The sequence below is a fragment of the Zalophus californianus genome, chromosome 15, assembly GCF_009762305.2.
Source record: "Zalophus californianus isolate mZalCal1 chromosome 15, mZalCal1.pri.v2, whole genome shotgun sequence".
In the NCBI taxonomy this organism is placed as follows: domain Eukaryota; kingdom Metazoa; phylum Chordata; class Mammalia; order Carnivora; family Otariidae; genus Zalophus; species Zalophus californianus.
Genome location: NC_045609.1, coordinates 57,111,773 through 57,134,572, shown reverse-complemented (window position 1 = coordinate 57,134,572; position 22,800 = coordinate 57,111,773). Strand labels below are relative to the sequence as shown.

Sequence of the window (22,800 nt, the reverse complement as noted above, 5' to 3'; positions counted from 1 at the left end):
ATCCTGCTCTAAAATCTTGAATTGTGATGAGAAGCTGAAGACAAAACATTATTCTATAGCAGGAGTAGTTTGAATTCCTTTCAAGGATGTTGCCAATTGAATTTAAATTTTAAGTGCTAGTATTAATTATGTGATCAACAGGTAGTCACAGAATCTTATCTGAATTTGAAACTTTTATTAATTTCATATCATAAAAGAATTTGGGTTTCTGTAATTTTTTACAGAGGGCAGGACACATGTATATTTTTATTACATATTCCCAATGCTTAGCTTTGTGTAGATGGTCAATACTGAATGAATAATAGTCCTATCTAAGACAAAATACTCCTTGTGGTGATAAATACCATACATATAAGTTTTTCCCTGCAGATATTAATCTTTCTAATGTTCTGTTGGTGGTGTGGCCCCTTGTATTCATTCCATAAAGAAGAGGAAAGAATTGTCTGATTTCACAGATCAGTATGTATTTGCACATTGAATGGAGAATATGTGATCATGCTTAAGAACTAGCTTTCTGTTTCTTCATCATTATTTTAAGCCTGCTTCTAATAATTAGCAGTGCTTTAAATTGTTTTAATCAAAGAACTAAATAAGAAAAAGTTGCGGGCGCCTGGGTGGCTCAGTTGGTTAAGCGACTGCCTTTGGCTCAGGTCATGATCCTGGAGTCCCAGGATCGAGTCCCACATCAGGCTCCCTGCTTAGCAGGGAGTCTGCTTCTCCCTCTGACCCTCCCCCGTCTTGTGCTCTCTCTCTCTCTCATTCTCTCTCTCAAATAAATAAATGTTTTTAAAAAAATAAAGCTTTAAAAAAAAAAAGAAAAAGTTGCTCTGGGGGCGCTTGGGTGGCACAGTTGTGTACGTGTCTGACTCTTGGTTTCCGCTTAGGTCATGATCTCAGGGTCCTGAGATTCAGCCCTGCATCTGGCTCCATGCTCAGTGCGGGGTCTGCCTGAGATTCTCCTTTTCCCTGACCTCCTGCTTGTGTGCTCTCCCTCTCTCAAATAAATAAATCTTAAGCAAAAAAAGTGCTCTGCCTGTAAAGAATTTTCTGTTTTGACTTGTTGATGGTAAACACCTTTCCCCCTTTATTTCCGGTCTTTATCAGGTAGAATAATGTTTTAAAATTTAACTAACTTTAATTATACCTTCAGGTTACTCTAAAGTGGACAATTCTAAAAGGGAATCTACAAATAGAAGCTATCCACTTTACTAATAGCAATATAAAAATAGTTGGAAGACTCTCAAAGTCCAAAGAGAGAAAAGGCTGAAGCAGGGAAGGAGTTATAGCCACCTCCCCACATAATTGGCAGTAGGGAAATACAGCTCAGTACTTTTTGAATTGAAAAGATATATAAAAAAAGTGATAACTATTATTAGATGAAGAGGGGAAATTGATAACAAAGAGTCACAGGGAAAAAAGAAACCTGCTGTGAACCAGGAAAAGCAAATGGGAATTCACAGGGAAAAAAGAAACCTGCTGTGAACCAGGAAAAGCAAATGGGAATATACAGGGTTGGACGGAAACAAAGCAAGCCGTGGTAGTGCTAAACATGTGTCATAAGTTGTCATTTGTCATAAGTTGTAATTACTATGCCAGCAGTGCCCAAGTTTTGGGGCCCGAGCCTGCTCCTAGAGCTTAGGAACAGCAGGAAGCTTAGGAACAGACTACTGGATGCTTGCATCCCATTTTGGAAATGGTTTTGGAGGATTAGGAAGGTGCCCATAGATGGAGAAAGGGTCTTACATTCTGCTAATTTACATACACTTTAGATATGGAATATTGGTTACTAAACACATAATTTCCGGGATGCCTGGGTGGTTCAGTCAGTTGAGCAGCTGCCTTTGGCTCGGGTCGTGATCCCAGGCTCCTGGGATTGAGTCCCGCATTGGGGGGACTTGCTCCTTGCTCAGCGGAAGCCTGCTTCTCCCTCTGTTTGCTACTCCCCCTGCTTGTGCTCTCTCTCTCTCTCTGACAAATAAATAAAATCTTTAAAAAAAAGATTAAACACATAATTTCCTGAGGACTTTTTTGTTATATTGTTCTTTCTCTAATAAGACAGAAGTGTGGCCCTTCAAGAGAAGTGATAGACGGAACCTTTACTGACCTTAGGAAGACTTGCCTGTTCTCACATGCACAAGTGGGAAAACATGATTTAAAATATCTGAATCCCGTTTTGTACTTGTGCTTTCAAATCCTATCTGAAGGGTAATGATGAATAGATTCTTCATTGGTCTTTCTTGAATCTGAATAATTTTATATATATATTTTTTAAAGATTTATTTATTTATTTATTTGAGAGAGAGAATGAGAGATAGAGAGCATGAGAGGGAAGAGGGTCAGAGGGAGAAGCAGACTCCCTGCTGAGCAGGGAGCCCGATGTGGGACTCGATCCCGGGACTCCAGGATCATGACCTGAGCCGAAGGCAGTCGCTTAACCAACTGAGCCACCCAGGTGCCCTGAATAATTTTATATTTTTATTAATTACCTGGCTTAGAGACTTTGATCATTATACTTGTAGACAGGGCCAGTCTTGGTGGAAGGAGAGGGGAAGAAGAAATAGAATTTTAAAATTTGGGTGCCTGGGTGGCTCAGTCGGTTAAGCGTCTGCCTTTGGCTCAGGTCATGAACCCAGGATCCTGGGATCAAGTCCCAGGTCCAGCTCCCTGCTCAGGGGGAGTCTGCTTCTCTCTCTGCCCCCTCCCCCTCCCGCTTGTGCTTGCTTTCTCTTTTGCAAAAATAAGTAAAAAAAAAAAAAATCTTTAAAATTAATCTGCTTAAACTGGTAAGTGGCTTACTTTTCTTTGCCTCTAACCTTTGGTAGAGTTTGTGAAATTAACAAATGTTAAAGATGGAGGTTGCTGGTTGGTTGTGTGGTCATCAGAGAGTGGCAGTCTCTTTTTGTTGTTATTATAAGTACAGACACTATTTTATCCATTAGATGGGTTTGAGGAGACCGACTCCATTCAGGCTCACAAGAAGCCAATTGATAAATGCAAATTTGGTAATTTGTATGAAGAATATGCAAGTAGGTATGTCAGCTTTCCTCATTTTTTTTTTTTTTAGATTTTATTTATTTATTAGAGAGAGAGAACACATGAACTGGGTGGAGGGAGGGGCAGAGGGAGAGGGAGAAGCAGACTCCCTGATGATCAGGGAGCCCAACTTGGGGCTCAATCTGCTTGATTCCAGGACCCTGAGATCATGACCTGAGCTGAAGGCAGATGCTTAAGGAACTGAACCACCTGGGCGCCCCTCAGCTTGTCTCATTTTATCTTTGGGAGGAACATACTATAATTGATTAAATTATTGCTTTTTCTTTTTTTTTTTAATCAGCAATGATCATCATTTTCTTCTTGAAGATACCCTCTGGTTACCTTGCTTGAACCCTCTTAATTATACTTTTATTAACCATCTTTTAGGATAGGTTTTTTTTCTAAAAATGCCAGAGTCCATCTATTTTGTGCTGTTGGTTTGCTAGTTTTACTTGATGTATCAGTCAGGGTTCAACTAGGACACAGAAACTATATAGTAATTTGAACAAAGAATGTTTAATACAAAGAATTATTTAAAAAATAATTATTAACTATAATGGGATTGGAGTAACAGGGATTGGCTAGTAAGATGTAAGAGAGATCTCTAAAGATTATACAAACAGTAGATAATCAGAATCAGCATATATATATATATCAAACTCATCATGTTGTACACTTTAAATATCTTGCAATTTTATTTGCTAATTATACCGTGATTAAAAAAAAGGAGGGCCACCTGGGTGGCTCAGTCGGTTAAGCGTCTGCCTTCAGCTCAGGTCATGATCCCGGGGTTCTGGGATCGAGTCCCACATCAGGCTTCCTGCTCAGCAGGGAACCTGCTTCTCCCTTTACCTGCTCTGCCTGCCACTCCCCCTGCTTGTGCTCTCTCTTTCTCTCTCTCCGACAAATAGATAAAATCTTAAAAAAAAAGGTTAGAAAAAGAATCTACTATAATCCTTAGGGCTGAGGTAGAATGTACAAGGAAGAGATCCAGACCTTTAAGGCATGGCTATGGCTCACAATGGATGGCAGAAAAGTTGCTGTGGTAGAATTTGTTGGAAATTCGCCTTATAGAACCTACTAGAAATCCATCCCTGAGGGTACTGGGGAAAGCTGTTCACAGGGAAGTGTGTTGGAGGGAAGCTACTGGTTTAGGGATAATGCTGAGTGCTGGAGACTGCAGGAGGCTGTCACTGGAGAAGCTGCCCTTGCTGCGGGAGCTGGGTGCTGGTGGAGCTGTGCATACTGCAGGAGCTTGCCCAGCGGAGCGCCCTGGAACCAGGAAGGGAAAGCTGCTTCCTCCTGCAGTGTCTCTCCAGTGCTCTTTATTAATAACACTCAACATTGTGCCAGCTGGAGAAGGAAATATACTTAAAGGCTCCAGCTCCATTTTTTGCAGAGTAGGCAAGGATGGATGAGAGGTATTAAATCCATAACTGGCACATATGGAGAATCATCTCCCTCCGGTTCTGTGCTTCCCTTGCGGCAGCACTTCCTAAGACTTTTATAGACAAGTATGAGATAGTGTGTAGGATCTGAATGGACAAGGAGGGACAGAAACAAGTCAGGACAAGAAAGTGATTGGTGGTTAAATTTGCATTGACACAGTTACTTGCATGTAAGTTTGTGAAGGTCTGTATGCTTTGCAAATAGAATGACTGTTTGCTGGATTAAAGAACCTGGAGCAAGAGTCTTAAGTTCTGTTTAACCTAATAACTATTGTTTACCTGTATTTTATTTTTTGAGGTATGCTGGTATTTAAAGTATTAGTATTACCTTATTGATCTTGGCAGTTTCAGACTTGCAGAGATCCCAGAGGGTGTGTTGTTTATTGGTACTTTTCTCTCAGAGCAGTGTGGGTTTTTGAGCAAGCTACTTTCACATTTCCCGATCTTTTTATCTGGAGCTTCTGATAGTTATATGAGGTTTCAGAAATTGGTGTTTGTAATGATCTTGAAATATACATAATTTCAAAAGAGTTACTGCCAGGGTCTAATGTACAGTAATTTTTTTGGTCTTGTTCTAGGACTAGTTATTGTACCCGAATCTTTTGGAACACCCTTTATTATCCTGAATTTAAATTTAACATCAGTGTCAGTTATTTGGTATAACACAGCATTCAGTTGAAAGTTTTGCCTTTTTTTTTAAGATTTTATTTATTTATTTGAGAGAGAGTGCCAGTGCACGGGAGCGTGAGCAGGGGGAGGGGCAGAGGGAGAGGGAGAAGCTGACTGCCTGCTGAGCTGGAAGCCCAAAGCTGGGCTCCAGCCGCTTGATCCCAGGACCCTGAGATCTCAACCTGAGTCGAAGGCAGATGCTTAATGGACTTAGCCACCCAGGCACACGGACTTAGCCACCCAGGTGCACGGAGGGTTTTGCTAGCTAGCTAGCTATTAATTAATTAATTAATTAATTATTTTATTATTTTTTAAAGATTTCTTTATTTATTTTGAGAGAGTGAGAATGAGAGAGAGAGAGAGAGCACATGAGAGGAGGGAGGGCCAGAGGGAGAAGCAGGTTCCCCGCCGAGCAGGGAGCCCGATGCGGGACTCGATCCTGGGACTCCAGGATCATGACCTGAGCCGAAGGCAGTCGCTTAACCAACTGAGCCACCCAGGCGCCCTATTTTATTTTTTTTAAGATTTTATTTTTTTGACAGACAGAGAGACAGAGAGAGAGAGGGAACAGAAGCAGGGGGAGTGGGAGAGGGAGAAGCAGGCTTCCCGTTGAGCAGGGAGCCCGATGTGGGGCTTGATTCCAGGACCCTGGGATCATGACCTGAACCGAATGTAGACGCTTAACGACTGAGCTACCCAGGCGCCCTGAGTTTTGCTATTTTTTAAAAAGAACTTTTGAATAATGTAGAACAATGAAAATTGCTGAAATGAGTTGAGATGAAGAACCAAAGGCTGCATGCCGTGTGCTGTGATTGGTGCATTTGGCTGAACAGAAGTTCACATCTGTCAGGAAAACTAAGACTGGCTTATGAAAAACTGAGAAGCATTGGAAAAATGGTACAGAAGGGAGAAGCACAGGAGATAAGACAAAAATTAAAAAAGGACAATATGGAGAAGAGAGGGTGACTTTCTAGTAGAGGCTGCCAGCCACAGCCACAGGGGCAGGCTTTGGAGGCAGGGGTGATAATGAGCCCAGCAAGAACTGATCTCAGAGAACAGAGATTTTCCAAGAAGGAGGTAGGGAGAGAGAATAACCAAAATGACCAAAGAGGGGCTTGGATTTACACTAGCAGCTGACATTTTTAACATTTATATTTGTTAGGATTCTTTCAGTTATATGTGACAGCAACTTAAATTAGCTTAAGCAAAGAGATGCTATTTGATTGGCTCAAGAAACTGAAAAGTGCAGGGGGTAGATCAAGCATGGCTTAATCTGTATTGAAATTTTCAAATCTAGGCATCTGCCTCTTACTTTCTTAGATCTGATTTCCTGTGTATTTGCTTTTTGAAAAGGTAAGTTCTTCACCAAAGATGGCAGTAATTGACCACCAGCAGCTTCAGTCTGGCATTCCACAGGTTTAGCCATCTTAGCATCCAGCAAGAGTCTTGGAGTTGAGTCTTTTTTTCCTGGTTTGATTTTATGGGCCTTTGCCTCAGTCAGCGAGGAGGGTAGAATGTTTTGATTAGTTAAGCCTGGGTCAAGTGCTCACACTTGCTGCCCAGGGAGTAGGAATAACCCATCAAACCACATATACTGAAAGACAGGGAGAGGTTATTGCCCAAAGGAAAATTGGGGTGATGTTATCAGAGGAAAGGGAAGATAGATGTTGGGGATGCAAAAATAATAGATGTCCACTGCACTGTCTTAGTAACCCCCTGTACACCCCCCTTTATTTAAGGTTATGTTTTGAAAAGGGCTTGCTGATAATATGTGGAGAACACATTTTATGTTTCTTAAAAAAAAACAACCAAAAAAAAAAATAAAAAAGGCCCCTTATTGGGACACCTGGGTGGCTCAGTCGGTTAAGCGTCTGCCTTCAGCTCAGGTCATGATCCCAGGGTCCTTGGATCGAGTCCCATGTCGGGCTCCCTGCTCAGCAGGGAGTCTGCTTCTCCCTCTGCCCCCCCCCCCCAGCTTATGCTCCCTCCCTCTCTCTCTCTCCCTCTCACACTCTCTCAAATAAATAAAATCTTAAAAAAAAACAAAACTCATATATTAGAATGCCACCTTTTTAACACTACATCATCTCCAGAGTTGGTATCATTCAGAATGAATGGGAAAGTATATTGTGTTTTCCCAAAGTGGAGGTTGCTTAAGACTAAACACTTACAATTTCAAAGGATTTTTAGCAATTGCCCTAAGATCTCTTTATTATTTATTTATTTATTTTTAAAGATCTTATATATTTATTTGACAGAGAGAGAGAGACACAGCGAGAGAGGGAACACAAGCAGGGGGAGAGGGAGAAGCAGGCTTCCCTCTGAGCAGGGAGCCCGATGCGGGACTCGATCCCAGGACCCTGGGATCATGACCTGAGCCGAAGGCAGATGTTTAACGACTGAGCCACCCAGGCACCCCCTTAAGATCTCTTTAAAATAATGATGCTCCAGAGGCTAACGTGTGTGTGTTTGTGTGTGTGTGTGTGTGTGTGTGTGTGTGTACATATGCAAATGCAATAAAACAAAAATTGTTTGCATCCTAATTTTCGGAGTCATCTCATTGGGCCTCCTAGGTGCTCATGTGCTAATCGTACCTGCAGTTGGCTACTTGTATTTTTGAAAATAGAGGTAGTTGGGGAAAAAAAGAATAAAACCTTAGTGAATTTTAAGCTTCCGGAGGCCAGCGACTTAGCTTAGTATCTTGTCCCTATACCTTAGAATTTCTTAAAATTACAAAGCACTCAGTAGATTGTGGTTAGTTTGATTTTAAATGACACATGAGTAACTATAATTTCACCTTCTTATGCTTGTTGATGAAGAGATTTATGATTAGGTTCATAAAATATTGAGTAGGGTAATAGAAGCTCTTTTTTAAGAACTTGTGTGAGATACAAATGTCATATGCCAGAGCAAAAGCACTTGCTGTCTCTCTCTTGGATAGGATCACTCTGGACTTTGGAACAAATGGATTTAGAAGTAGTCTTTTGGAACCTGATGTGATCATACATAGAAGTATTTTGTGTATTAGTTGCCTGAGGCTCATGTTATTTAAAGTCTGTTGGAAAAGAGTCTCCTTAAGTTTGGACTACACTTTTCTGAGTGGTAAACAACTTTTAGGTAATGGTAAGAGAGATACTGTATTGTCAACAAAGCATTTTATAGAACTTTCTCCAAATAAATAGGAAATTTTGATGTTGTTTTTCTAATACAAATAAACTTTCTTCTTATTCTGCCTGAGGGAGAAAAATTGAGAGAGGTTGATGGCAACAGAATTAATACCAATTCTTGTGAAACCCAAAAGGATAAAAATTGACAAGTAAATAGATGTCAATAAATTTGTGTTAGTGATACTTGGAGGAAGTATAATTCGCTTTCTTGACAGAACATTGCATTGTCATTCCATAGGGCGAAATCTTAGGTCAAGTGTCCAAAAAATGTTAAGGTTAAGAAGATAAGCAATCAGGAATTCTTTAATTTCTAACTAGTTTAATTTAATTCAGATTAAGTTGCTCTAGTACTTTGAAATTAGTTTGAGATCAAATATAGGGGTCAGATATGCTTTTGCAGACTTTTGGAGTCTAAATTAGAGATAAGAGGTCCTAATTACAAAACCTTGGACAGCTACTCTAAGGGCAGCCCTTAGAATGTAAATGTTTCAAAATTTTTGTCTAAGAAATTGGATATAATTTCCTGAAATCTTGTGGTACTACTTACCAACTTTTAACTGCTTCTGTTACTTAAAAATCCTGGCAGCTTGGGCACATGGGACCTGTTTTATCCTTTCTCTATATATACAGCTTTCATGATACCAGTTTAAATTTGATATATAGAAAAAGGGAGGAATAATAACTTCTTGTTTAATATTTATATGTATTCTTATCTAACAGCTCTCCCAGAAAGCAACACAATGAAAGCCATGTTTCAGAGCCAGAGGGTTGAAAAAGTAGTAAGAGAGTACATACTTCTCTTAGGGTGGTAAGTCAGATTTAGACAACTTTAAATATAGCTCGTATTTTGATAGATGTTGCCAAGGTTGTGGTTCTTGGAGAACAAATCAAGTTAAGCAATTCACTAGGGAGGAAACATTTCGTTTTGTGGGTATGCAGTTTTGGTAGCAGTCAGCCAAAAGATACATCTGCAGGATAAGTTTTTTTTTTCCCCCCACTGCCTTGAATTTTGCAGATTCATGGGTCCAACATGCCTGAAAAGCACTTGCATTTCATTATTCTGTAATTGATTTTTTTCAGCTGTGGATTCTGTTTCTAGTCCTTTCACTAAGCTGATCGCCTTACATGTAGAGTTCCATCTAGTGGTAAGAGTAATCACAGCAGATGATGAGTAGGTAATGAAAATTGTTTTCTTTTCTTTTCCTTTTTTTTTTTTTTTTCCAGTGTAAGCTGTACACCCAATGTGGGGCTTGAGCTCACGGTCCTAAGATCAAGAGTTGCATGCTCTACTGACTGAGCCAGCCAGGTGCCCCCAAATTATCCTTTTTGATAAGCTTTGCCTCTTACCCTTCTTTGGGATGGTTGCCTAATACATGCATTTAAATACTAGAGTCCTTGCTATCTCTGTATGCCTATATACCTAACTACTAATTCTCCTGGTTCTGGTCATCTATGCAAAAACTTTTATGATGAGGAAATTAACCATTACTATTAACTTTGATTTTCTATGATATTTACATCAAGTAGTAGCAAGATTTAAGTCAAAGCTACTTTTTTTTTGTCTTGAAAGATGTGATTCTACATACAAGTATGTAGAATAATATAATCAATATTTTCCTATTGCCCAGCTTCAACAAACCTTAACATTTGCCATATTTACTTCAAATGAATCTCCCTTTTTCCATAGCTCAGTGATTTATCACAAAAATATTGCTAGCACCATGGAAATTCCCCTCATACCCTCTTGCCTACTCTTAATCACTGTCCCCCAAAGGTAGCCATTATCCTGGATTTTATGGTAAATATATCTTTGCTTCTTTTTACAGTTTTACCACTTAGCCAAGTATTGCTAAACAATATGCTTTTGTCTATTCTTAAAATTTGATGTAAATGTCATTGCATACTTAGTAAGTAGTGTGTGGGTGGGTGGGTGTGTGTGAGACTTCTTTTGCTCATCGTTATATGTGATTCATCCATGATGGTGCGTATGTCTGGAGTTTGTCCATTTTCGTTGCTGTAAAATATACCATTATATATGCCACAATTTAAAAAATCATTCTGCTGGATGTTTTGGCTGTTTAGAAATTAGTGTTTCAGTGAACATTTTTTTTTAAAGATTTTATTTATTTGAGAATAAGAGAGAGCATGTGAGCATGTGCGGGGGGAGGGGGAGAGGGAGAAGCAGACTTCTCCACTGAGCATGGATCCGGATGCAGGGCTTGATCCCAGGACCCTGAGATCATGACCTGAGCTGAAGGCAGATGCTTAACCAACTGAGCCATCCAGGTTCCCCAGTGAACATTCTTGTTTGTGATTTTTGGTGCACCTGTGGCTACACATGTTAGGCATGTTTTAGAATTGATGGGGTCATAGGACATACTTTTGTTCAACTTTAGTAGATAAGACCAGTTTTCCAAAATGGTGGTACCAATTTATAGCCCTGCTTTCAATATAAAAGAGTTACTGTTAGTTTCTCTAAACCTTGGTATTGTCATTCTCTTTAATTTTAGTCATTCTGTTGGATAATAGTATGTCATTGTTTTAAAACTTGGATTTCCTTGATATCTAATGATATTAAGCAGTTTTTTTTCCTTCATGAATATATTGGGTATTTGGTACTTTTTCTTTATAAAGATTTTGTTTATTTATTTATTTGAGAGGGATAAAGTGAGAGAGTGTGGTGCACACTTGCTAGCTGGTGGAGGGGCAGAGGGAGAGAGAATTCTTAAGCCGACTCCATGCTGACCCTGAGATCATGGCCTGAGTCTAAACCAAGAATTGGATGCTTAACCTACTGAGTCACCCAGGTGCCCCTTGGCTACTCTTTTCTTATGAGATTTTATTGAAATTTCATGCCTGTTTTTCTTTTCTTTTAAAGATTTTATTTATTTATTTGACAGAGAGAGACACAACGAGAGAGGGAACAGAAGCAGGGGGAGTTGGAGAGGGAGAAGCAGGCTCCCTGTGGAGCAGGGAGCCCGATGTGGGGCTCGATCCCAGGACTCTGGGATCATGACCTGAGCCGAAGGCAGGCACTCAAAGACTGAGCCGCCCAGGCACCCCTCATGCCTGTTTTTCTGTTGGGTTGTTTGTTTTTTCTTAATGATTAGTAGGAATTCTTAGTATATTCAGGTGAGCCCCCCCCTTTTTTTTTTTTTGCTATATATTACAGATATATTTTCCTACTCTGTGGCTTTCTTAAGGATGTCTTTTGATAAGCACAAGTTCTTTTTTTTTTTAAGATTTTATTTATTTATTTGAGAGAGAGAGAATGGGATAGAGAGCATGAGAGGGAAGAGGTTCAGAGGGAGAAGCAGACTCCCTGCTCAGCAGGGAGCCCGACGTGGGACTCTATCCCGGGACTCCAGGATCATGACCTGAGCTGAAGGCAGTCGCTTAACCAACTGAGCCACCCAGGCGCCCGATAAGCACAAGTTCTTATTTTAATGAACTCAAGTGTGTTAATCTTTTTAATGTGTTATTTTAAAGTTATTTAAAAAATCTCCCCAGCCTCAGTTCAAAAGTGTATTTTTCTATATTGCCTTCTAGTAGGTTTATCATTCTGCTGTTCACCTTTAGATATGCTGCTTACCTGGAATTGATGATCTTTGTGTATAGTGTGAGATAGATATCAATTTTCACTTTTCCCCTCTGTAGATATCCAAGTGTTCCAGCACCACTTAGTGAAAAGGTCATTCATTCCCCACTGATTTGCAGCACCACCTTTATCCTGAATCCAGTAAAGAAAGGAAGTAATAAAGATAAGAGCAGAAATTAATGAAATAAACAGCAAACATGTAATAGAGGGATTCAGCAAAAACAAAAGCAGGAACTTTGACAAAGCTAATAAAATTGATAAACTTCTAATAAGATTCATGAATTAAAAAAGAGAAAACATAAATTATCAACGTCAGGAACAAAGAGGAGGACATAACTTTTTTCTTTTTAAAGATTATTTATTTATTTATTTATTTGACAGAGAGAGCACAAGCAGGGGGAGTGGCAGGCAGAGGGAGAGGGAGAAGCAGGCTCCCCGCTGAGCAGGGAGCCCTACTTGAGGCTCCATCCCAGGATCCCGAGCTGAAGACATACTGGGGTCATGACCTGAGCCGAAGGCAGACGCTTAACCGACTGAGCCACCCAGTCACCCCTCTTAGGAACTTTTTAATGGTTCCTCTTAAGAACTACAAAGTTCCATAGTGAGAGGTGCCTGGGTGGCTCAGTCGGTTAAGCATCTGTCTTCGGCTCAGGTCGTGATCCCAGGGTCCTAGGATCGAGCCCTGTGTCAGGTTCCCTGCTCAACAGGGAGCCTGCTTCTCCCTCTCCCTCTGCTCCTCCACCTGCTTGTGATCTTTCTTACCTGCATGTGCTCTCTCTCTCATGAATAAATAAAATTAAAAAAAAATTTTCCTGAGAATATTATAAACAAGTTTATGCCAATAAAGTTTGAAAATTTATATGAAATAGATAAATTCCTAGAAATGTCCAACTCACCAAAATTAATATAAGAAGCAATAGAAAATTTGGATAGTCCTGTAACATAAGTTGAATATATAATTAAAAACCTCACAAAGAAAACTCTAGGTTTAGATGGCTTCATCAGCCAAATTGAGCAAGCATTTATTTTTTTATTTTTTATTTTTTTAAAGATCTTATTTATTTATTTGCTAGAGAGAGAGAGTGAGAGTACAAGCAGGGGGAGTGGCAGGCAGAGGGAGAAGCAGGGTCCCTGCCAAGCAAGGAGCCCGATGTGGGACTCGATCCCAAGACCCTGGGGTCATGACCTGAGCCGAAGGCAGATGCTTAACCGACTGAGCCACCCAGGCGTCCCTTGAGCAAGCATTTAAAGAGGAAATAGCACAAATCTCACATAAACCTTTTCAGAAAGTAGAAAAATAAGACCTATTCCCCAAATAATTTTATAAGGCCAGCACAACCTTGATATAAAACCTAATGAAGACAATATAGTAGTCCCCCTCTATCCGTGGGGTTTTATGTTCCAAGACTGCCCCCTATGGATGTCTGAACCTGTGGATAGTACTGACCCCATATATCCTTTTTTCCTATACATACACAGCTATGATAAAGTTGAATTTATAAATTAGGCACATTAAGAGATTAATAGAGGTCTCTTATCTAATAACTAGGTATAATAGAAATCTCTTTATTTCCTAACTAGATAAAAGGGAGCAATAAATAATTATAAAATAGAACAATAATATAATGAAAGTTAGGTGAATGTGGTCTTTCTCTCAAAATAGCTTTTGTGCTAATACCCTTCTTGTGATCATGTGAGATGATAAAATGCCTATGTCATCAGATGAAGTGAGGTGAATGATGTAGGCATTTTTGATAGTTGTTAGGCTATTGTTGATCTTCTGATGGTAGGTCAAGAGGGGGATTATCTGCTTGTGGACCCCAGAAAGTGAAACTGTGGAAGGGGGTGTTGGGCTACTGTACAGGTATCCCCTGCTTTTTTTTTTTTTAAAGATTTTATTTATTTATTTGACAGAGAGAGGCAGCGAGAGAGGGAACACAAGCAGGGGGAGTGGGAGAGGGAGAAGCAGGCTTCCCTCTGAGCAGGGAGCCTGATGCGGGGCTCGATCCCAGGACCCTGGGATCATGACCTGAGCCGAAGGCAGACGCTTAACGACTGAGCCACCCAGGCGCCCTCCCCTGCTTTTTGAACGTTTGTGTTAGGCCTCTTTGCTTTTAGGAGGGACCTACATTAGTGCCTGTTTTCACTAACTGAAAGAAACCCAAAGAGAATTTCCACTTTTACAAAACAAGACAAAAAGTGAAAATAGCATTTAGCATTTGTTTTCCAGTGAGCCATTATAGAGGCAGCTCAGACCCTGATCAACAAGAGTGGCCCCACCAAGCTCCTTCCCCGAGAACTATACTCAGCATCTCAGCAGCAAGCTGTCCTAGGTTGGAACTGTGTCTGTGGGCATCTGTGCTTTATCTTGATTTACTCTATGCATCCACCAGGAAAATAGGTCCTAAGGGACCAAAAAAGGCTAAGAGGGGCTAATTTTGGGGTCTGGGGATGCTAAAAAAATTTTCCATATAAGTTAATGGTAATTGCTTCTTTATTTAGTGCCATTTTAGCTTATGAAAGATTTCATAGGAACTCTCTACTTTCAGAAAGCAATTCCACGACAGTCTCACTTAGGAATGTATATGGAGAAACCCAGACTATTAGCAAACCAAATTTAGCAATATATAAAAATGATAATATAACAACATTCTAGAAATACAAGGTTGGTTTAACATTAATCAGTGTCATTCACCGCATTAACAAAATAAAGGAGAAAAATCATATCATCAATAGATGCACAAAAATAGATAAAATTAAGCACTGACTCATGATAACCCTTAGCAAACTAGAATAAAAAGATATTGCCTGAATCTGATAGTTTTTGCCAAAATGATGGATGGGGAAAGATACCATTCTTCAGTTTGCTTACCCTTGTAACTTTTTTTTCTTTTTTAGAGAGAGAGAGAGAAAGAGAGTGTGCGTGCTTGCATGAATGGGGGGCGGGCAAAGGCAGAGGGAGAGAGAGAATCTTAAGCAGGCTTCCATGCCCAGGATGGAGCCCATTGCAGGGCTCAGTCTCACAACCCTGAGATCATGACCTGAACTGAAATCAAGAGTCAGAGGCTTAACCTCCTGAGCCGCCCAGGTACCCCTACCCTTGTAACTTAAAGTTGAGATTCTTTTCCTTTTGTGTTAGTCGCTTAGGGCCCCTCCTTTATGAATTATTTGATCATATCTTTTGTCTAATTTTCTTTGTATTTTTCTTCTAAATTTTAGACATAAAATTTTAGATTGATAAATTCTGAATACTAATCCTTTTATATGCATGACAAATTTTTTTTTCCAGTTTATGTCTTTCTAATTTAAGGTTTTAAATCTATTTATGTATTTATTGTGAATGGGTAGTATGTTCACATGAATCAAAAATCCAGAAAATACAAAAGAACATACAGTGAAAAGTTTTTCTCCCACTCCTGTTCTTTCATCCAGTTCCTCTCTCCAGAGGCATTTTGACTTCATTTTTTAAATTTATTTATTTATTTTTTATTTTTTAAAGATTTTATTTATTTATTTGAGAGAGGGAATGAGATAGAGAGAGCATGAGAGGGGGGAGGGTCAGAGGGAGAAGCAGACTCTCTGCTGAGCAGGGAGCCCGATGCGGGACTTGATCCTGGAACTCCAGGATCATGACCCGAGCCAAAGGCAGTCACTTAACCAACTGAGCCACCCAGGCGCCCTTGACTTCATTTTTAAAGAACTTTGTTCATAATGTCATTTGTTGTACACACATTTAAAATTTTAATGTAGTTAAATGTATCAGTCTTTTCTTTGTGGATTATGCTTTTTATGCCTTGTTTAAGACACATTTCCTCTGCCTCCGTTATTATTCGTTATTCTTTTCTAAACTGTTTAAAATTTGGCTTTTCATATTTTGATCTTTTTTCTATTTTTTATGTATGATGTGAGGTAGGGATCATCCTTTCCTCCATACATAAAAGTACTTGTCCTTATGCTCTTATATTATATGATTGTTTTGTCCATGTTGGCAAATACAATGAACTGGTCCAGTTTATTTCTGTTTTGTTCCTACTTGCAAATGAGTGCTTAGAGTCCTGATGAGTACTGCCTTTCAGGCCCCATAATGTGTCCTTGTGTCCTCTCACATGTCTGGAATTTGTGTAGGCTGGGATAGGGCAGGGAAAGGAGGGTTCCTTTGTCACAACAAACAAGGAGAAAGCTTTTTTCCCTGTCTCTTCGATTTACCAATGCCTCATCAGAAGCTTTCAGCACTTATGTAAGAAATTAAATTTTTTTTCTTGAACCTTGAGCAAACTTAGACTTTGTTTTAAAATAAGATACTGTAGAGTAGGAAGTTGTTTTGCTTAAATGTAATATTCTTTTCTTTAGCCCTAGAAATTTCTTAAAGTTCTTAATCATGTTCCTTGATATTCTCGGCTTTATATTGTGGTATTGTGTATTCTGTGGAAAGGGATTAGCAGCCTATGTGGTATGGGGGTAATTAAAAAATGTAATCCACTCTATCTTTTCCGTCTCCCATCTTCCATTTTACTTCTTTTTTATTTATTTATTTTTGTTTTTTTTTTTTTAAAGATTTTATTTATTCATTTGCGAGAGAGAGAGAGAGAGAACAAGCAGGGGGAGAGGCAGAGGGAGAGGGAGAAGCAGACTCCCTGCTGAGCAAGGAGCCCGATGCGGGACTTGATCCCAGGACCCTGGGATCATGACCTGAGCCGAAGGCAGACGCTTAACCATCTGAGCCACCCAGGCACCCCATTTTACTTCTTTTTTAATAATTTCTCTCTCTTGCATCCTGTCTTACCAAATAGATGCTCCACTCAGAAAAAGTGAAAAAAGAGAAGTAAAAAACTAAAGACATTCAGATGGGGCAAAACAAGAGTGAATGATCATGGGAAGAAAGGAGACAAAGTAGAAGGAGAAAAGAAACTGAGATTGCCTATTACCTGTGGGTTAGGACTTCCAAGGGAACTTTTTCTGGTATTCTTTGTGAATAGGTAGAGGGAGCCTTGAACTTACTTATTCTTCTACCTGTTCTACTTATTTAGGTGGGGGCAGACTTGGGGGTGATGGCCAGGTAGGGAGGACTCTACTGAGAAGCTAGGGCTTTGTGCTTCTAGCTCCTTTCTCACTTTTGTATTTGATCCAGTTTAGTGCTGGAGGGTCATCTGTGATGGAAGTTTTAGAATCTTAACCGAATATTGCTCTGGATATTAATAAAATAAAGATCTGAAGGTTATATGTCTGTTGTGTTTCTACTTCAGGAAGGTAATGGATGCTATTTATGCATATTTATATGTTAGAACTAATTTGATCTGAAATCTGTTTTTCAGAATTAAAAGGGATGTGAAGTCCATAAAATGATAGTTCAGACTCAGTAAATTATAAGACTCTGAAGTGCTAACACATTTCATGATTTTTCTGGCTCAGAGTAGTGATTTCTCATTGGCGGTGATTATAAACAGTAGTTTTATATTGACTCATCTTTCTTAACTAAAATAAGGTGACACTAAAAAAAAAGAGGTTTTGTCAATGGTTTAGGATACACTTGCTTTTGATTTTAATTGCCTTATAATCATCTGTACCTTTACAGGGAAAATAACCTTTCCTTGTGTATAAAAAGGTCAAGTCGGTAAGCAGTTTTAGATCTCTTTCTTTAATGAGTTTTTGGCTTGAGAATACATGTTCATAATTTTAAATTTTTATGTGAATTTTTTTATTATCATTTCAGAGAAAAGGAATTTATTAAGCCACCAATTGAAGATTTGGACAATTGAGTAAAATTATGTAGTAATTTTTCAAGGAAGAAGTGATGAACTTTGACGTTTTCCCATGCCATGTTTTCATTATATCATTATTAGAAATTATCCGTGTAGTGTTGACAAAGTAGATTATAGATTACTGATATTTGATATTTAGAGTGTCATTTTTCCTGGAACAGTTTTTTGGTACCTAGGATGTTGTGGAAGACTTTTAAGTTGTAATTGTTTTTTTTGTTTGTTTCTTTTTGTTTTTATCATGGGAATGTTTATATTTGTCAGGTGAATTTCAGCTTTGCCTGACAGATGTGATGACTTGTTCTTTCTGTTTTGTGTTCTGTCTACTCATTGGTTATATAATAGATGACTGTTTATATAATAAGGATTAGAACAAGCCATTAGAGATGATTGATAATGGACACAAGTAGTGTTGTGTCTGCTATCAGAGATGGAATAATATAGTTCTTATATGTAACATGTTAAAAGTACAAGGGAGTATAGTAGTTAGGCATTGGAAAACAGTAAATAGGGAAGAAAATATTTCTTGAGAGTCAAAGGAGCTTTGCCAGGAATATAGTCCGGGTAATGTAGGAGTGGGAAACCAGCTAAGATCAGGGGCCAACAGAACGTGTCTGCTTAGTATTATTCAGTGACAGAAAAGTGAAATTAGGGGCAAGATAGAGAAGTTTTCCAAGTGCCCTAGAAAGAAGAACCTGTCTGAACAAAGGTTGGACTTGGATGATGGGTAGAGGCATCCAGAGTTGAAGGATTTTAAAATAGAACCTATTTATGGACCTGGGTAAGGTGGAATTAATATCTATTTTATATACTTGTAAATGCCTTCCATTCTGGTGAAGGCGTTTCGATTATGAGGAACAGAATCCAAGGGCAGCTGTTTCAATTAAAGTGGGCCGATTATTAGTAAACGCCTGTGTAGGCTCCCTGCTCGGGAGGTTGGGGGGTCTGCTTCTCTTTCTCCCTCTTTCTTTCAAATAAATAAATAAAAGATTTTATTAATTTATTTGACAGAGAGAGACACAGCGAGATCAGGAACACAAGCAGGGGGAGTGGGAGAGGGAGAAGCAGGCTTCTCGCAGAGCAGGGAGCCCAATGCGGGGCTCGATCCCAGGACCCTGGGATCATGACCTGAGCCGAAGGCAGATGCTTAACGACTGAGCCACCCAGGCGCCCCAAATAAATAAAATCTTAAAAAAAAAAAGAAAAGAAAAGAAAGAAAACACCTGTGTAGGGACCCAGGAACTAAAGAACCCTATGGGTAGAGTAAATGTCTCCAAAATGTCTATTACACTATTTAGATGTAGTTTTAGCTCTTAAACAGGCTCATACTTACTGTCATGTGGTTTCTGTGGCATCTGAGACTGGTCTAAATGTTGTATTGTCAGCAGTTGGGACACTGCATGGGAAATACTGTACAGTACTGGCTGTAGTGCCAAGAAGGCCTTAATTTAATATTACCCATTGCTATGTTAGGAAGAACAGCAGTAGGTCTGGCGTCTTACAAGTATTTAACAGTAAAAATTCAGGGTTTGGCTATTTTAATAAGGAAATGTGCTCTATGTGACTACCAAATTTAATATACTGTTGGGCTTGGGAGGCTGTAAGGATCTATATCTTCTTATGGCATATGCCTGAAATTAAGGGGCAAATTCGGGTCTTATTTATTTGTTTATTTATTTTTAAAGATTTTATTTATTAGAGCGTGAATGAGCACGAGCAGGTGGGGAGGGGCAGAGGGAGAGGGAGAAGTGGACTCCCTGCTGAGCAGGGAGTCAGGTCATATTTAGAGGTTATTTGGTATCTTTTTATTAAATGAAATTCCTAAGTATCTAGGTGCGTATAACCTAAATAGCAACAAGGTCAAATTGTCTTCTTTTGTACAGTGAGCAGATTAAGGATTAGGTTTTTCAAAAGACCAATACCAATACGTAGGAGCGCCTGGGTGGCTCAGTCGTTAAGCGTCTGCCTTCGGCTCGGGTCATGATCCCAGGGTCCTGGGATCGAGCCCCGCATCGGGCTACCTGCTCGGCAGGAAGCCTGCTTCTCCCTCTCCCACTCCCCCTGCTTGTGTTCCTGCTCTCGTGATCTCTCTGTGAAATAAATAAATAAAATCTTTAAAACAAAACAAAACAAACCAAAAGACCAATATGTAGATTAACCCACAGAAAGAGTAAATAATTGTATGGCTTAGAGAGCATGAGAAAAATGTAAAAATGATCCCCCCTAAAGTGTCTTCTGTTTTATTTTTTTCAGTGATGCCATCTGTAATTTTGTTATCTGCAATGACTCTTCCCTTCGAGGACAGCCTATTATCTTCAATCCTGACTTTTTTGTGGAAAAACTCCGACATGAGAAACCTGAGGTGTTCACCGAGTTGGTGGTCAGCAATATCACAAGGCTCATTGACTTACCTGGAACCGAGTTGGCTCAGCTGATGGGGGAAGTGGACCTTAAATTGCCTGGTGGGGCTGGCCCGGCGTCAGGATTCTTCCGGTCTCTAATGTCTCTCAAGCGAAAGGGTAGGGGATGTGTCTGTGAAGGGTGGGCAGGTCTCAGCTGCTCCCTGGGCTTGTCTATTCGCTGAGTTGCTATTATGTAAAGTTTTTTTTTTTGTCATTTTTCTCAAGTAGTAAAATCTTAAGTTAGCAATACAAATTTTATTTTATTTTTTAAGATTTCATTTATTTGACAGAGAGAGACACAGTCAGAGAGGGAACACAAGCAGGGGGAGTGGGAGAGGGAGAAGCAGGCCTCCTGAGGAGCAGGGAGCCCAATGTGGGACTCAAGCCCAGGACCCTGGGATCATGACCTGAGCCGAAGGCAGATGCTTAACGGCTGAGCCACCCAGGTGCCCTAGCAATAAAAATTTTAAAAAGTATCTAAACTAAAGGAAGTATATCAGTCCCTGAGAGAGATGACATGATTTAGTTTAGGTAGTTATCAGGGGCACCTTGATTTTCATGCCCTATGACATTGCTGGAGAGTACAGTAAAGAAAGTTTGAACATTTTTTATTGCAGTTCTCAAATATTTTCATTCTATGGACTGCTTTGATAAGGCAAATACCTATGAGTCACCCAAAATAAAAGCCTTCCTAGAAAATAAATTGTGGCACTGCTTTTGATAAGATATTAAAGAGGTACTCTTTGATTTTATTAAGTATAAAATCATTTATGGTAGAAAAAAGTTTAAATATTATGACAGATCAGGCCCTATACCAACGTTAGTGGATAATCTGTCATACCTTGACAACTGTGGTTCTAAATTCTGTTTATTTCTTTATCTATTTTAAAGGTTTTATTTATTTATCTTAGAGCGTGTGGGCTCAAGTGGGGGAAGGGGCAGAGGGAGAGGGAAAGAGAGAATCTCATGCAGACTCTGTGCGAGGTTGGAGCCCAATGCAGGGCTTGATCTCAGGACCCTGAGATCATGCTCTGAGCTGAACCCAAGAGTTGGATGCTCAACCGACTGAGCCACCCAGGCTCCTCACTGTTTTTCTTTTAAGTTAAATATCAACATGCTAGGTATTGTTACTTTTTTTTTTTTTAAAGATTTTATTTATTTATTTGACAGAGAGACAGCGAGAGAGGGAACACAGGCGGGGTGGGGGAGTGGGAGAGGGAGAAGCAGGCTTCCCGCTGACCAGGGAGCCCGATGCGGGGCTTGATCCCAGGACTCCGGGATCATGACCCAAGCCAAAGGCAGACGCTTAACGACTGAGCCACCCAGGCGCCCCTAGGTATTGTTACTTAAATAAGAAGATGGTCTTTGCCTTCAAGGAACCTATAGTCTAATATTAAACTTTCAGAGAGTTGATAGTTGTTGTTGCATTTTTGGGTGTACTTCCAGCTTTAAGGTTTTATTTACTGAACCTGTGAAAGCGTTTGCTGAACTATAACATGGGATGCTTGAGTGGCTTTAAGAATGATGATTTTGTACTATTTATGGAAAATATAGCTCTGTCCTGTCATGTTTTTTAGAAAAAGGAGTGGTATTTGGATCCCCATTGACAGAGGAAGGCATTGCCCAGATATACCAACTGATTGAGTATCTACACAAAAGTAAGACTTCTCAAGATTTTGTTGTTCTTTGTTAATGAAGAGTTGTCAGTTTTCTGTTGAAAGCTAACTTCCTTGAGTTAGTAGGTGTCAATGAACAGAAGACACTAACCAATGATAATTTTAGGTGGTATGTTTCTAAATATATTTCCTTTTAAATTTCATCTCATATATTGGTTTGTTTTATACTCTCAAAGATGTAGATAAATTAGATAGTATCTATGAAATCACATCTTCCCCTTGACTCAGGCTTTTTTTTTTTTTTGAAAAATACATTGTCTCTAAAGAATCATAATCTTTACTCAAGGGAACATGATTTATCACCAAAGATACTTTCATCCCTGTAATTCTATAATTAAAATATACTCTTCGCTTAATTCCTATTTATTTTGTGGTAGTCATACTGGTTATGTCTTGCTCTAAGTGCTTGGTACAGTTGAGTGTATGTGAAATGTGTGGTGTGTGTGATGCTTTGATAAACTCAATACGAATGCTTATTTATGACATTTTATGTGGGGCACTGTGGTAGGAGCTAGAGCAGAGGTTGCAAACTGATGGCGTAAGGACTTGAGTCCTCTATGTTCATATTTTGTTTGGTTGGCAAAGGATGAAATTAAAAATAAAATCAGTTATCAGTGGGGAATGGGGAAAGTCCAGGTTTTTGAATTCTTTGGGTGATAGGAAGTTCTAGTATCCTGGGGCCCCCACTTGGACACAATCAACTGGAGCACAGGTATGTGCTCTCTAGTTTGTTTTGGTTCCCATTCATTCATTTATTATTATCTGCCTAGCCCTCTAGGCATTTGAACTTGAACCCCTGAATTAGGGGGCTATACAAAAATAAATGTGTGCCTAGTGCCTAAGCTGAAAACATGAACTCTCATGGGTCTTCCAGATTGAACCAAAACTATAATTCTCATCTTTCTTTATCCTCTTAGATTAACTTAGAACCTGGTTGGAAAGGAAAAACAGTTCAGTTGGGATGATCCTAAGCTTCTGGGAATCTCAGACTGAAAGGTGATATGACAGGTTAGAGTTCTAATTTCTGGGGCAGTGCAGAGACTCTAGATTC

General features: G+C 39.5%; 1 protein-coding gene across 6 annotated transcripts in view; it reads left to right on the top strand.

The window, feature by feature from the left end:
* The window catches only part of ARHGAP19 (Rho GTPase activating protein 19), a 59,651-nt gene that overhangs the window by 2,744 nt on the left and 34,107 nt on the right, over window positions 1-22,800 (top strand). For 5 of the 6 annotated variants that reach the window (XM_027584182.2, XM_027583291.2, XM_027581780.2 and 2 more), the window contains exons 2-3: window positions 19,925-20,190; window positions 21,651-21,731. In XM_027584182.2, the coding sequence (XP_027439983.1) occupies window positions 19,925-20,190; window positions 21,651-21,731 (347 nt within the window). Of the gene's footprint in view, window positions 1-16,073; window positions 16,153-19,924; window positions 20,191-21,650; window positions 21,732-22,800 lie in introns of those variants that run through there. The other variant, XM_027582426.2, reaches the window with a different exon arrangement.